This window comes from Bos indicus, chromosome 2 (genome assembly GCF_029378745.1).
Source record: "Bos indicus isolate NIAB-ARS_2022 breed Sahiwal x Tharparkar chromosome 2, NIAB-ARS_B.indTharparkar_mat_pri_1.0, whole genome shotgun sequence".
NCBI lineage: Eukaryota > Metazoa > Chordata > Mammalia > Artiodactyla > Bovidae > Bos > Bos indicus.
The window spans coordinates 129,527,379-129,540,818 of record NC_091761.1 but is presented as its reverse complement, the minus strand read 5'-3'; the positions used below and the strand labels follow the sequence as shown (position 1 = coordinate 129,540,818).

Below are 13,440 nucleotides of genomic sequence, written 5' to 3'. Positions count from 1 at the left end.
CAGCTCCTCTTATTGTCTTTAAACTCAACTCATGATCTCTTATTTCAGTGTCCCTCATTCAGTAAATGGTATACCAATTCATTTAGTTGTGCAGGCTAATAACTGAGGAGTTATCTTTTGCACACACACGTCACCACATATCTAAATGATCATTTAATTTTGTATCAACTCAGTATCTCTGGAGATATCTAATCCAGGTTTAAATCCTTGTTGCTCCCAAGCTGAATGATTTTGACAAGTTACTTGGTAGGCCACATATTTCCCAGCTTCTTTAATTATTCCCTCATTTGCCATGGTTTTGTGTTTCATTAGTTTCTTTGTCAGAAATAAAACCCTTACTGTTTCATTGAAAGGAAAACCCATATTTGAGGCAATCAAATAGTGTATGTCTATTTGTATGTAATACAATTTTCTGTCATTCGATTACAGTTGCAGTTGTGGTTGGATAATCCAAAGATTCAGCTGACATTTGAAGCTACTCTCCAACAATTAGAAGCGCCTTACAACAGTAAGTAGTATGTTCCATAGGACTGATCTTGAACTGGATTGTGAAAATTGATATTTTTTTGCAGAAGCTCATGGCTCCTTGATACTGAATTTGTTAATTAATTTTCATACATATATTCATTTTATTTCACGCCTGTGCTGTGCAAAAGTGAGCCTTTTAGCAAAACTGTTTTGTGTGTTTGTAATTGTTCTTCTGAATTTTTATTTGTGATGACAGGTGAATGAGTTCAAGAAATTGCTAATAATCTCTCTAGACCTGTGTTCCAGCTTTAATCCACAGAGCACTTTGGTGGCATTCAATTGGCTGTATATTTGGCTTTTTCATTTGCCACTTGCCACCAATGGTGTTGTAAAGATTTTCCCAAAGTAAATGAGCATACTACTGCTATTTAAAGGGTTGGTTTTGTCCTTCATTTCATCTGTATTGGAATGTCATTCTTAAAAATTGAAGATTGTGTGATAGGCTTTTTGGACTACCACACAGACTTAACAGTTCTCAAAATCACTTGCCTAAAGGAGTCATATGACTTGAAGCTTATGGAAAAGATGAATAGAATGACTTCATGATGGAGAAATAAAGAAGAATCAGAGTTTTCCATTTAAAGTGCTAAAAAGATAAACATGTATTTAAATTCATTTTTCTGTAGGTGATACTGTGCTTGTCCACCGAGTTCACAGTTATTTAGAGCGTCATGGTCTTATCAACTTCGGCATCTATAAGAGGATAAAGCCCCTCCCAAGTAAGGACTAGCCAATGAATTTCATTGTTTTGGATTAGATTCCAGGAGGCTTTATTTTGATTTCTGATCCATATTTAGAGCCAGAATATTCCCAAGCTTATCTTCTTATAAGTCAAATTTAAACTAAAATCTCCTTATAAATATGAATTTCCTATAATTTCTGGTTTGATAAATACTTGGTAAAAGAGATGAATTTCCAATTTAAGAAAAAACAAAAATAGTTTATTAAAAATGAAAAATCAGTTATGAAAGTGGGAGGTTTGTTTTCTCTCATTGAGCAGTTCTTTAATGCAGTGATAGGGTTGCATTTTTATTTTTTTTTAATGCTGTTTACCCCTTTAATGGTGTCTGGATAATGTCTGCCAGGAGTCAGAAGATAGGGATAATCTGAGAATTAATACATCTATCTGTTTATTTGCACTTCCCTGGTGACTCAGATGGTAAAGAATCTGCCTGCAATGTGGGACACCTGGGTTCGATCCCTGGGTTGGGACAATCCTGTGGAGGAGGGCCTGGCAACCCACTCTAGTATTCTTGCCTGGTCCCTATAGACAGAGGAGCCTGGCAGCTACAGTCCATGGGGTTTCAAAGAGTCGGACACAACTGAGCAACTAAGCACACACATCTGTTTATAATACATTTATTTTTTTGCTTTAATAATTTTTTACAATGTATATATTTATCTGGCTGTGCCTAGTCTTGGTTGTGGCCTATGGGATCTTCAGTTGCAGCATTCGAACTCTTAGTTGTGGCACGTGGGGTCTAGTTCCCTGACCAGGCATCGAACTCTGCATTGAGAACACAGAGTTCCAACCACTGGACCACCAGAGAAGTCCCCTCTGCTTTAATAATTTTTAAGAAAAGGAAGGACTGCAGAAGTACAGCTTATAGAAAATAGCTTTAAGAATCAGTTGGTTGACTGCTCAAATTGTCCTAGTATAATTGTGAGGTAAATGTGGGAGATTATGCATAATAAGTTTACCAAGGATCACAGACACTGAAGCAAGCATGTGACTGAAGTAATGAGAAAGTAAATTTTAAGGTAAAGAATTCCATTTATAAATTTTAAACATTGAGTTAAAGTATAAGTCTCAGATATTTGTTAATTTGTATTCATATAGTTTTCCTATTTTGAAAATAACTAAATTATTTGTGAGACATCATAACGTAAAGAATTTAGAAATTTTCTTGATAAAAAATGATAAAAATATTAAAACTGTAACAGTGTTTTAATTTTTGTTCATTTTTTATTTTCAGCTAAGAAGACAGGAAAGGTAATCATCATAGGCTCTGGGGTCTCAGGCTTGGCAGCAGCTCGTCAGTTACAGAGTTTTGGAATGGATGTCACACTTCTGGAAGCCAGGGTAAGAATTTTAGTTTGGGTTTAGAAGCCCAACCTGATGAAAATATGGTAAGGAAATTATCTGTGGTAAATTAAGGAATCATACAAATTGAACTAAACCAAATTGATTTAAATAATACTCAAAAGTATTTTGATGGTGTTAATAACTACATCGAATAAAGCATTTTTGACAATAAGACTTTGAAAAGGGCTCAGTGAGTATTTAGAGTTTATATAATCTATATAGCCCTCTAGTGTATATTTTCAGGTCATTGTTTCCTACAATTAGCAACTTTCAATTTGTGGGCTTTGTTGAAATACCCTTTATAGAATGCAGTTACTTTTAGTGGTGGCTGTATTCTGTTCGATAGTAAAGGGAGAGGAGTTGCTTCTCAGGCAGCAGCTGTCTTTTACAGCCTTGGTAAATCCAAGATTCTGGCTCTTTACCATTAGTCCAGAGAGAGGAATGGAAGCTGAAGGAGGACGAGGATGATGGCACAGAGTAGAAAAAAAGAGTATCCCAATAGGACATCACTGTTCAAATCATTTTCATGAGTAATGTTTGAGATTTAATTATCTTTCAGTGGCTTAAAGACCTCTGTGGGCTCCTGCCACTTAAAATAGCAACAACAAAACACTTCTCACATAACCTAAATCATCTAAAATTTTATAAAAGCTTTCAAAATGTTTTGTGCAGTACAATCGAAATTTAATTTTTTTTAATGTTCTTTTCAGATAGTATGGGGAAATCAAAATAAACAATTTGTGATAGTCTTACTAAAAATAATATTTTATTCCTTAATTGGAAAATATCTGTGTGCCTGTGTATCCTATGTACTGAGAATACAGTAAAGAATAATGGAGGATCATTATGATTCCTACCCATGTGTATAGGTTTTTGTCTTGTTTTGCTTTTTTTCATTTGTTGGTCTGGAGTTTACAGAGTACTCACGTAACTCATGACTGAGGTTTCGCTGCAGCTCAGTAAGATTTCCCTATATTTGAAAATCTCCAGTCAGCAAAGATAACACTTGGGCCTTTTTAGAAATGAGAGGTATTGTCAACGGTTCATGTTCAGTAGACACTGCCCTTGGGCATGAGGCTACATTGAAGAGGCCTTTCTCAGAGAAGCTGTCTATCAAATCAGTCACACCTGACTTTGACACTGGGGGACAAGAGTCAGAACACGGTGGTAGAAAAATGACCTTAAGTGTTGAAATTTTTGTGCAGGTATTTTCTTTGTGGGTGGCCCTTGCTCAGCCTGTACAATAAGTGGTATTAGAGACATTGGGGTTGAGAGCTAAATAGTACCTATAACTGATATCTTCTGGCTATTAAATTTTTTCCTATCTCATAGCACTTAATTCTGTTCCTTTTATGTGTCATTATCTCCCATTCCCTCAAATAGTTAAACTTCATTTCCTCTTTGAGCTAACATCATACTCCCATGTAAACTCTACACCTTTTTCTTTTTAAGTTATCAAAGAGGCCTGAGATGGTACTTTGCCAGGTTATTATGATTAAACTAGAATTAATTTTAGCCATTTAATTTTTAAAAAACAGGATCGTGTGGGTGGACGAGTTGCTACATTTCGCAAAGGAAACTATGTAGCTGACCTTGGAGCCATGGTAGTAACAGGTCTTGGTAAGTAGTTTAGTTTTGTGCTACGGTTTCAGGGTCTGAGACTCATAAAATGGTTTAATCTTATAAAGTCATCGATTCAATTTTTAAATACATTGGTTTGGATTCTGTTCTTAGTCTTACGTGTATGTGCTCAGTCGCTCAGTCATGTCCAACTGTTTGTGACAACCTGGAAGGTTCTTCTGTCTATGGAGTTTTCCAGGCAAGAATAGTGGCCTGGGTTGCCATTTCCTTCTCCAGGGGATCTTCCCCACCCAGAGATCAGACTTGTGTCTCTTGTGTCTCCTGCACTGGAAGGTGGATTCTTTACCACTACACAAGCTGGGAAGCCTGTTCTCAGTGTTAGTGAAAGGTAAATTGGCAAACAGTTCTCTGAAAAGATATATCAGTATGTGCATAATTTAAAATGTGTGTAGATTTTGCCCTGGCAAATCTAGTTCTAGGAAATTAACCTAAAGAAAATAGACAAGTGAACCATATTGTGTTCAAAACATTTTCAGTATGGGGTAACAATGTTAGAAACTGCAGATTAGAAGATTAAATTGTTATTCAGTGAGAACTCTCCAGCTGCTAAAAATTTCTAGCTCCATATTAACATGAAATTATGTTCACAATTTATTGCTAAGTTGAAAAATGATTATAAAACAGTGCATGTGTTATGATCCTTTTGTGTGTAATGTCTAATCTTACGCACATAAAATCTAGAAGGATCTGTCAGTTCATTCGCTCAGTCGTTGTCCGACTCTGCGACCCCATGAATCGCTGCACGCCAGGCCTCTCTGTCCGTCACCAACTCCCGGAGTTCACTCAGACTCACGTCCATTGAGTCAGTGATGCCATCCAGCCATCTCATCCTCTGTCGTCCCCTTCTCCTCCTGCCCCCAATCCCTCCCAGCATCAGAGTCTTTTCCAATGAGTCAACTCTTTGCATCAGGTGGCCAAAGTATTGGAGTTTCACCTTTAGCATCAGTCCTTCCAAAGAACACCCAGGACTGATTTCCTTTAGAATGTACTGGTTGGATCTCCTTGTAGTCCAAGGGACTCTCAAGAGTCTTCTCCAACTCCACAGTTCAAAAGCATCAGTTTTTTGGTGCTCAGCTTTATTCACAGTCCAACTCTCACATCCATACATGACCACTGGAAAAACTACAGCCTTGACTAGACGGACCTTTGTTGGCAAAGTAGTATCTCTGCTTTTGAATATGCTATCTAGGTTGGTCATAACTTTCCTTTCAAGGAGTAAGCATCTTTTAACTTCATGGCTGCAGTCACCATCTGCAGTGAGTTTGGAGCCCCCAAAAATAAAGTCTGACACTGTTTCCACTGTTTCCCCATCTGTTTCCCATGAAGTGATGGGACCAGAAGCCATGATCTTCGTTTTCTGAATGTTGAGCTTTAAGCCAACTTTTTCACTCTCCTCTTTCATTTTTATCAAGAGGCTTTTGAGTTCCTCTTCACTTTCTGCCATAAGGGTGGTGTCATCTGCATATCTGAGGTTATTGATATTTCTCCTGGCAATGTTAATTCCAGCTGTGCTTCTTCTAGCCCAGTGTTTCTCATGATGTACTCTGCATAGAAGTTAAATAAGCAGGGTGACAATGTACAGCCTTGACGTACTCCTTTTCCTATTTGGAACCAGTCTGTTGTTCCATGTCCAGTTCTAACTGTTGCTTCCTGACCTGCATATAGGTTTCTCAAGAGGCAGGTCAGGTGGTCTGGTATTTCCATCTCTTTCAGAATTGTCCACAGTTTATTGTGATCCACACAGTCAAAGGCTTTGGCATAGTCAGTAAAGCAAAAGTAGGTGTTTTTCTGGAACTCTCTTGCTTTTTCCATGATCCAGCAGATGTTGGCAATTTGATCTCTGGTTCCTCTGCCTTTTCTAAAACCAGCTTGAACATCTGGAAGTTCACGGTTCACGTATTGCTGAAGCCTGGCTTAGAGAATTTTGAGCGTTACATTACTAGCGTGTGAGATGAGTGCAACTGTGCGGTAGTTTGAGCATTCTTTGGCATTGCCTTTCTTTGGGATTGGAATGAAAACTGACCTTTTCCAGGCCTGTGGCCACTGCTGAGTTTTCCAGATTTGCTGGCATATTGAGTGCAGCACTTTCACAGCATCATCTTTCAGGATTTGGAATAGCTCAACTGGAATTCCATCACCTCCACTAGCTTTGTTCATAGTGATACTTTCTAAGGCCCACTTGACTTCACATTCCAGGATGTCTGGCTCTAGGTGAGTAATCCCACCATCGTGATTATCTGGGTCGTGAAGATCTTTTTTTGTACAGTTCTTCTGTGTATTCTTGCCACCTCTTCTTAATATCTTCTGCTTCTGTTAGGTCCATACCATTTCTGTCCTTTATCGAGCTCATCTTTGTATGAAATGTTCCGTTGGTATCTCTGATTTTCTTGAAGAGATCTCTAGTCTTTCCCATTCTGTTGTTTTCCTCTGTTTATTTGCATTGATTGCTGAGAAAGGCTTTCTTATCTCTCCTTGCTATTCTTTGGAACTCTGCATTCAGATGGGAATATCTTTCCTTTTTTCCTTTGCTTTTCACTTCCCTTCTTTTCACAGCTATTTGTAAGGCCTCCCTAGACAGCCATTTTGCTTTTTTGCATTTCTTTTCCATGGGGATGGTCTTGATCCCTGTCTCCTGTACAATGTCACGAACCTCCGTCCATAGTTCATCAGGCACTCTATCAGATCTGGTCCCTTAAATCTGTTTCTCACTTCCACTGTATAGTCATAAGGGATTTGATTTAGGTCATACCTGAATGGTCTAGTGGTTTTCCCTAGTTTCTTCAATTTAAGTCTGAATTTGGCAATAAGGAGTTCATGATCTGTAATGTTAACTAATTTTTGGTAATAGGTTCAGTGACTGAGCACACACGCACACACTGTTTTGCTTTCTTCTTTATGCTTATATGTTTGTTTTACTTTGGGCATTTTTTTGGTATTAATTCATATACCCTAAGCTTTAATATTTTAAAATTTGAGTAAAAATATTTTTTCTTTGAAGTTTTTGTTGCCTTTTCATAAAGTATGTGAATTTAATTGTTGAAGTTTTTTCTAGGAGGGAATCCCATGGCTGTGGTCAGCAAACAAGTAAATATGGAACTGGCCAAGATCAAGCAAAAATGCCCACTTTATGAAGCGAATGGACAAGCTGTAAGTTGACAGCAAACAACTTTATGCAATTTCTTTGGTTCAGTTGAAAGCAATTTTGGAAAAATATGTGGATGAACATGCACACATACAAATATGAACTGAGGGTAGAAATAATGTGGCTTTATTCAGATTCTTAACTCTGAGCTATATAGGATGGAGTTATAATAGCTGCTTAGGTATTTAAATACTTAATGAAAGTTAGGCTAGCCAAGTGATTAATTTTTTTATTTGGCTGTGGCCACCTATACCCTAAGAGACCTGTAGAATGACCACCTGATTCTTCATTTCTTTGTGTTGTGCCTCCCATCATGTGCTTTAGCTTTGTGTGCTCTTCATGATTTCAGTTTTATGTTCATAGGATCAGGTTTCTGATGGGCTAATAGTGAATGGCAGTACTAAATTGATGCTTAGGTAGGTTAAAGTATTTGTTTATCAGAGGCATTTGTTGTTGTTGTTTAGTCACTAAGTCACATCCAACTTTTTGCAACCCAGGAGACTGTAGCCCACCAGTCCATGAAATTTCCCAGGCAGGAATACTGGAGTGGGTTGCTATTTCCTTCTCCAAGAAATTTTCCCAACTCAGGGATCGAATACACTGGGCACCAGGGAAGCCCAGATAGGAGCTTCCTATAGTTAGCATGGCAGTAACATGAAAGTGATGTTTAATATGGGAGAGTGGGAGTGTTTTAACAACTGCCTGATAGGTTATGTGTCAGTTCTAATTTTTTAGGGGTCTGTGAAACTCAAAAGTTTGTTTTCAGTGGAAGTTTGCCAGCTCCCCTGTTAGGAGTAAAAGAGACTGTAGTTCTCAGAATATAAACACATTGTCACCTTTATATTTCAAGGAAGAAAAGCTTTGCTGTGTATATGGCAGTGTAGCTACTGTTATTGAAAGTGGTAATATTCCAACTCGAGAAGTTTTTGTCATAGGTCCTGTGGGACATCCTCGCCTTTTACTATCTACCTTTAGGAAAAGACTTTTTTATAGGGTTCATATCAGAGAAGTACAGACTTTCAGGGAATGCTTTGGTTCCCATCCCCACCATTCTGGATCCAAATTTACTTCTAGGGCTTTTCTGGGGGTGAGGGAAAAGGGCAAGCAGCCTTCTAACAATAAAATAGAAAAAGATGAAGTAGACGTTAATTCAGCAATTCTATAAACTTCTATTACTTGCAAAGATCTGTTAAAAAAAAAAAAATGCAGAGATGAATAAGACAGTCCCTGCCATATAAGACCTACAGTCAGGTGGGACTTGTACACAAATTTTCAAACTTATATAAATGTAGAAAGAGTACTATAAAAGGCTCCCATTTTTCCAGTCTAGTTTCATCTATCCAGTCTTGTTGAGAGCGGAGGAAGTGACATGACCAGATAGATGTTTTAGGTGGATAGACAATAATATAGAGAATTGAATTGCGGAAGCAAGGTCTTTGAAGTTGATATTATATCCTCAAGAAGTAATGGAATCCAAGCCAAAGATTATCACTAGTCTTTGAGACACTATCTTTTTTTTTTGGTTTTCCCGAATGTAGAACAGGTTCATTTAGTCTTTCTAACAGTAAAATGTGAGGTTTTTTCCCCTAGTAGAGATATCCAGAGGAATGGTCTGCTTTTGTGGTATTAGATAAGCTGTAAAACATTCTAGAAAACATTTGTTTCCAAATAAATGCCCTTCTCCAGGGGAATCGTCCCAACCCAGGGATCAAACACAGGTCTCCTACAGGCAGATTCTTTACCATCTGAGCCACCAGGGAAGCCCATAGTATAGCAACATTCACTCACATATGGCCTACAACCAGCTGCCAGTTCATGAACTGTTGGTTACTGATATGGGATGAGAGAAATATCTTGTACCAGAATGTAAATAAACTGCATCCTTTTAACCACAGTGTTAGTTCAGATGGCTTTGGTAGCAGGAGTTTTCTCAGTGAAAGAAATGTTGCTTTAGTTTATGTTCTGGCATAAGCTCCTTATCTCACCAGGACCAGCTCTTTGAGTAGCATTCTAGTAAACAGTTGTTAAGCTGGTGTGTGGTTTTCAGCATTTTGTTGTTATTCAGCTCTGATCTTTACAGGATTTTTCTTGGTTGGTTTGTATTTGGTAATGCAGCTAAATGGTAAGGAGGATTCTTCAGGCATTACTAAATTTGAGGAAAGAATTTCTTTGTAGCTTTGAGTTCTGCTTGCCCTGTTAATGTTTTTGTATCTTGCTGTTCCCAGTAATCTAGTTCGGAGGACGAATGGATACCTATTGACTAGCAGACTGGCTTTTGGCTTATAGCCAGATTAATTTATACTCATAGTCAGATATGTTTCATGGCTTTAGAAATCTAAGGAATCTCACTCGGTTGCTTCCTTTCCTCACTTTGCAGGGGAAGAATCTAAAGCACACACATGTGTTTGCCTGACGTCACCATAGTCAATAAATTGTAGAGTCAGGTCTCTTGTCTGGTGTTTTAGCTTTTTTTTTTTTTTAACTTAAAAAAAAAAAGGTTTTATTGGTATATAGTTGCTTTACAGTGTGGTGTTAGTTTCTGCTGTACAGCAGGGTGAATCGGCCACATGTGTGCATGTATCTCCTCTTTTGGATTTCCTTCCCAATTCGGTCACCACAGAGCACTGAGTAGAGTTCTCTTTGCTATACAGTTGGTTCTAACTAGTTATCTACTTTATACATAGTTGTGTCTATATGTCAATTCCAGGGTCCCAATCCATCCCACTTCCCCTGGTGTCTAATGCCGTTCTGCCTGGCTGAGAGCCCAGGGAAGGTTGGGGCAGGAGAGGTGTGCAGTTCTGTCAGTGTGACTGCATCAGCTGAGTCTCCTTCTTTTATTAAAAGAACTTTTTTTAATTGTTACTCTAAGGAGGCCCACCTAGAATACTCACTCAGCCATTGCTTTTTCTTTAGTAAACTGTTGTACAAAACGGGATGTGTTGCTCTATTCTCTCTGTATAGCATCAGTAGAAAAGAGGGTAATTAGATGGTTCTTTTGTTAGTACACAAAAATTAAGTACTTCATCCTATACAAGAGCAGCAGCAAACTCAGTTATAAATACCACTTGTAATATTGTCTTAAGGGCTTCCCTGGTGACTCAGTGGTAAAGAACCCACCTGACAATGCAGGAGTTGTAAGCTCAATCTATGAGTTGTGAAGATCCCCTGGAGAAGGAAATGGGAACCTACTCCAGTATTCTTGGCTGAGAAGTCCCATGGACAGAAGGACCCTGCAGGCTATAGTCCATGGGATTGCAAAGACTCAGACATGACTTAGTGAGTAAACAACAGTGTTGTCTTAGGAACATATTACCATATCCAGGCATTTTGCTGCTATAGGAAAAACATCATGTAGTAAGTAGTTTTTGTTACATTACCTTGTTATTGTTTTAATCACAGTCACAAGAATCCCTGAAAGAGCTTGCCTCTCCCTTCTCTCTGGTCTTACACTGGCAGCTAGGATGTTGAACTAATAGAAGTATCTTCCAAGCCTATAAAAACAGTCAGTTAATGAAGCAGCTGCCTTGCTCATTGTCATTATTAATTGATGATGGAGTCATACTCTGAATTATGCTGTAATTAGTTCTGAATGGATAAGGTTGGAAAATAGGGTAATTCATGTTTTCAGTAGCATTTTGGGAGTCACCAGTGGGAAGTCTGAAAACCTGGATTGTGGGGGAGACTAGAGAAATGGCTGAGTGTTTTCTGCATCTCCTATACACCAGCTAGTAACTCAGGGGCTTTAGATTCTTGTTTTGTTTTCAGCTCTTTTTGAGTCATGAGTGTGAGAGAGAGGGGTATGTGTGTGTTGTTATTATCAAGTGAGATCCAAAGGCTCAGTAACTACTTGGAGAAACAGATCCTGATTTTCTACTTGGGAATGGCTCAGAGGAAGAAAGATAACTCTTGAAGGGTAATGCATACCAGGCTTCTTATAAATACCACTGATTGGGTACACTCAGTACCTATCGTAACTTACCAGGTATCCAGTTGTGTTCATATGGAGTGGTGTCTAGGTTATTATAGTTTTGACACAGGTGTCTTGGCCTTTTCAGTTTTCATCCTTTTTGGAAACATCTTTGGTATCTTTAAGGCAGTCTTTCTCTACCCTTGTAAATCATGACTGCCAGTCTCCGCTTTTTATGTAAAAATCTCATGCCCTTCTTTAATGTTTTTGAAGTTGCAAAATAGTTATTTTTCCCTCAAATATAGTTACAATACTGACTTTACTTTTCCAAACTATATTAATTTATTCATTTAACAAGAATTTACTGAGCACGTATGTGCTAGGAATTGCTAGACTGTACTCCTTAGACATGCCATGTGTTCCGTCTCCATATGGCTTAGTCCCTGCTCTAGGAAGGTCAGTTATTTACATCCCCTATTCTTAAGAGAGAACGGGAGGGAGGCAGCAGTCTCCGTTTATAGAATCACATTGAATTTTATTGAGTTGGCCAAAAAGTTCATTTGGGTTTTTGTATGGTGTTACAGAAAAACCTGAATGAACTTTTTGGCCTACCCAATATTTAGATTACAGATATACCCCTTGCCTTATTCTCCCTTGGGGTCAACAACTATCTTTCATTTCCCTTAGCTATTTCAGAATCTGAGTTGGAAACCCCTCAGATGTAAATTTGTTCTTCCACGATTTACCAAAGGAACCAGTGTTTCGTTTTGTAGTTACAGAAGTGCATGGAGATGGGAGAGGTGGAGACTGACTGTAACCTCTGTTGGCCGGATTTGGCCATTACAACTTTTTTCAGGGTGTTACTTTTTCCTGAGAATTTCTCTTGCTAAATGTCAGAACTTTTCAGTACCTGGAACCTAGGTGTACCTTAACCCCATTTTTGCTCTGCTGCTAGAGAACTTATGCAGACTGGAAGTGTGACAGATCGGCAGTGTTTTTGAAGACCTACCAAGCTTGTAATGATAGAATGCAACCAGAGATAGAACTAAGAGCTATCTTTTCTTTGCGATGACTTCTTGCAGAATCTGGGACCCTGTCCAAAAAGTTGCTTGGCTTTCCCAAAATTTATTCTGCATGGGCCAGTCACATGGTCTCCCCAACCCATGACCATGTTCAGGGATGCTCCGTATAATCTACAGGACCAAAACAGTCAGGATTATAATCCATTTACAGGAGTGAGACTCACCAAATTTTTCATCTGGAACCATTTATTTGGAGACTTTTGTAGAGAAATAAATGGTTTTGAAGAATCACAAAATCTGTTTCAAGTGATAGCATTTTTGTTTGATTCTTTGCTAGAAAACTGTATCAGTGATTCTTTCCCAAAAGAATACATGGTTTGTTGTTTTGTGTTCTCACTGTGGTGTAATAGAGAAATCCAGCTGCCAGCAGACATTTTGCTAATAACTCTGGTAGTCATTTGCTGAGTTCCTTTCTCAGAATGCAACTAAGAGTCTAGAATAGAATGCTCAAACTAAACTAAAATTATTGAGACTTGTATTTAAAGACTGCCAATATTTCAACATCCTTTCATAATTGTTTGTGAAACTAACGGAGTTCAAGGGTTCTCACCAAAAGGAAAGAAATGACGTGAAACGGTATTTAAGGACTGCTTAAGGTAGTCAGTTGCTAAAATTCTTTCATTGTCTGAGTCAACTGGAACATAGGTAATTAGCTTAATTTTAGAAACAGATTCAAGGTTTAAATACATCAAACATTTTGGTTTTCTCCCAGTCAGTATTAATTTCCTAATGGACAAATATTTTATTTACTCTTTTCCAAATAATTTATTTAATTTCAAAGTGGAATTTTTAAATTAATGGGAAGACAGTCCAGGTATCAAAGGTATCCGTGGTCTCACTGCCAACATTCCAATAACTGCTTAACTAGCAGATGACGGATGGGGCCTTACTGCTGACTGGACCCCTGAGTCAGAGAGATGCGCTAGGGCTGCAGCCGTGTCATTCTGGTGTCGGTCAGATGTGGCAGTGAGCTTTTGGTTTGCTGTTTGTTTGTTTGATTCTGTTGTTCTTGTTACTGTTCAGTGTTTTTCTTTTTCTCTTTTATTGAATTTTA

General features: G+C 38.2%; 1 protein-coding gene across 2 annotated transcripts in view; it reads left to right on the top strand.

Annotated features, from left to right (window-relative positions):
- Positions 1-13,440, top strand: part of KDM1A (lysine demethylase 1A) — a 66,034-nt gene that overhangs the window by 35,071 nt on the left and 17,523 nt on the right. For both annotated transcript variants that reach the window (XM_019981699.2, XM_019981708.2), the window contains 5 exons: positions 430-508; positions 1,155-1,247; positions 2,505-2,611; positions 4,153-4,234; positions 7,308-7,402. In XM_019981699.2, the coding sequence (XP_019837258.2) occupies positions 430-508; positions 1,155-1,247; positions 2,505-2,611; positions 4,153-4,234; positions 7,308-7,402 (456 nt within the window). The remainder of the gene's footprint in view (positions 1-429; positions 509-1,154; positions 1,248-2,504; positions 2,612-4,152; positions 4,235-7,307; positions 7,403-13,440) is intronic.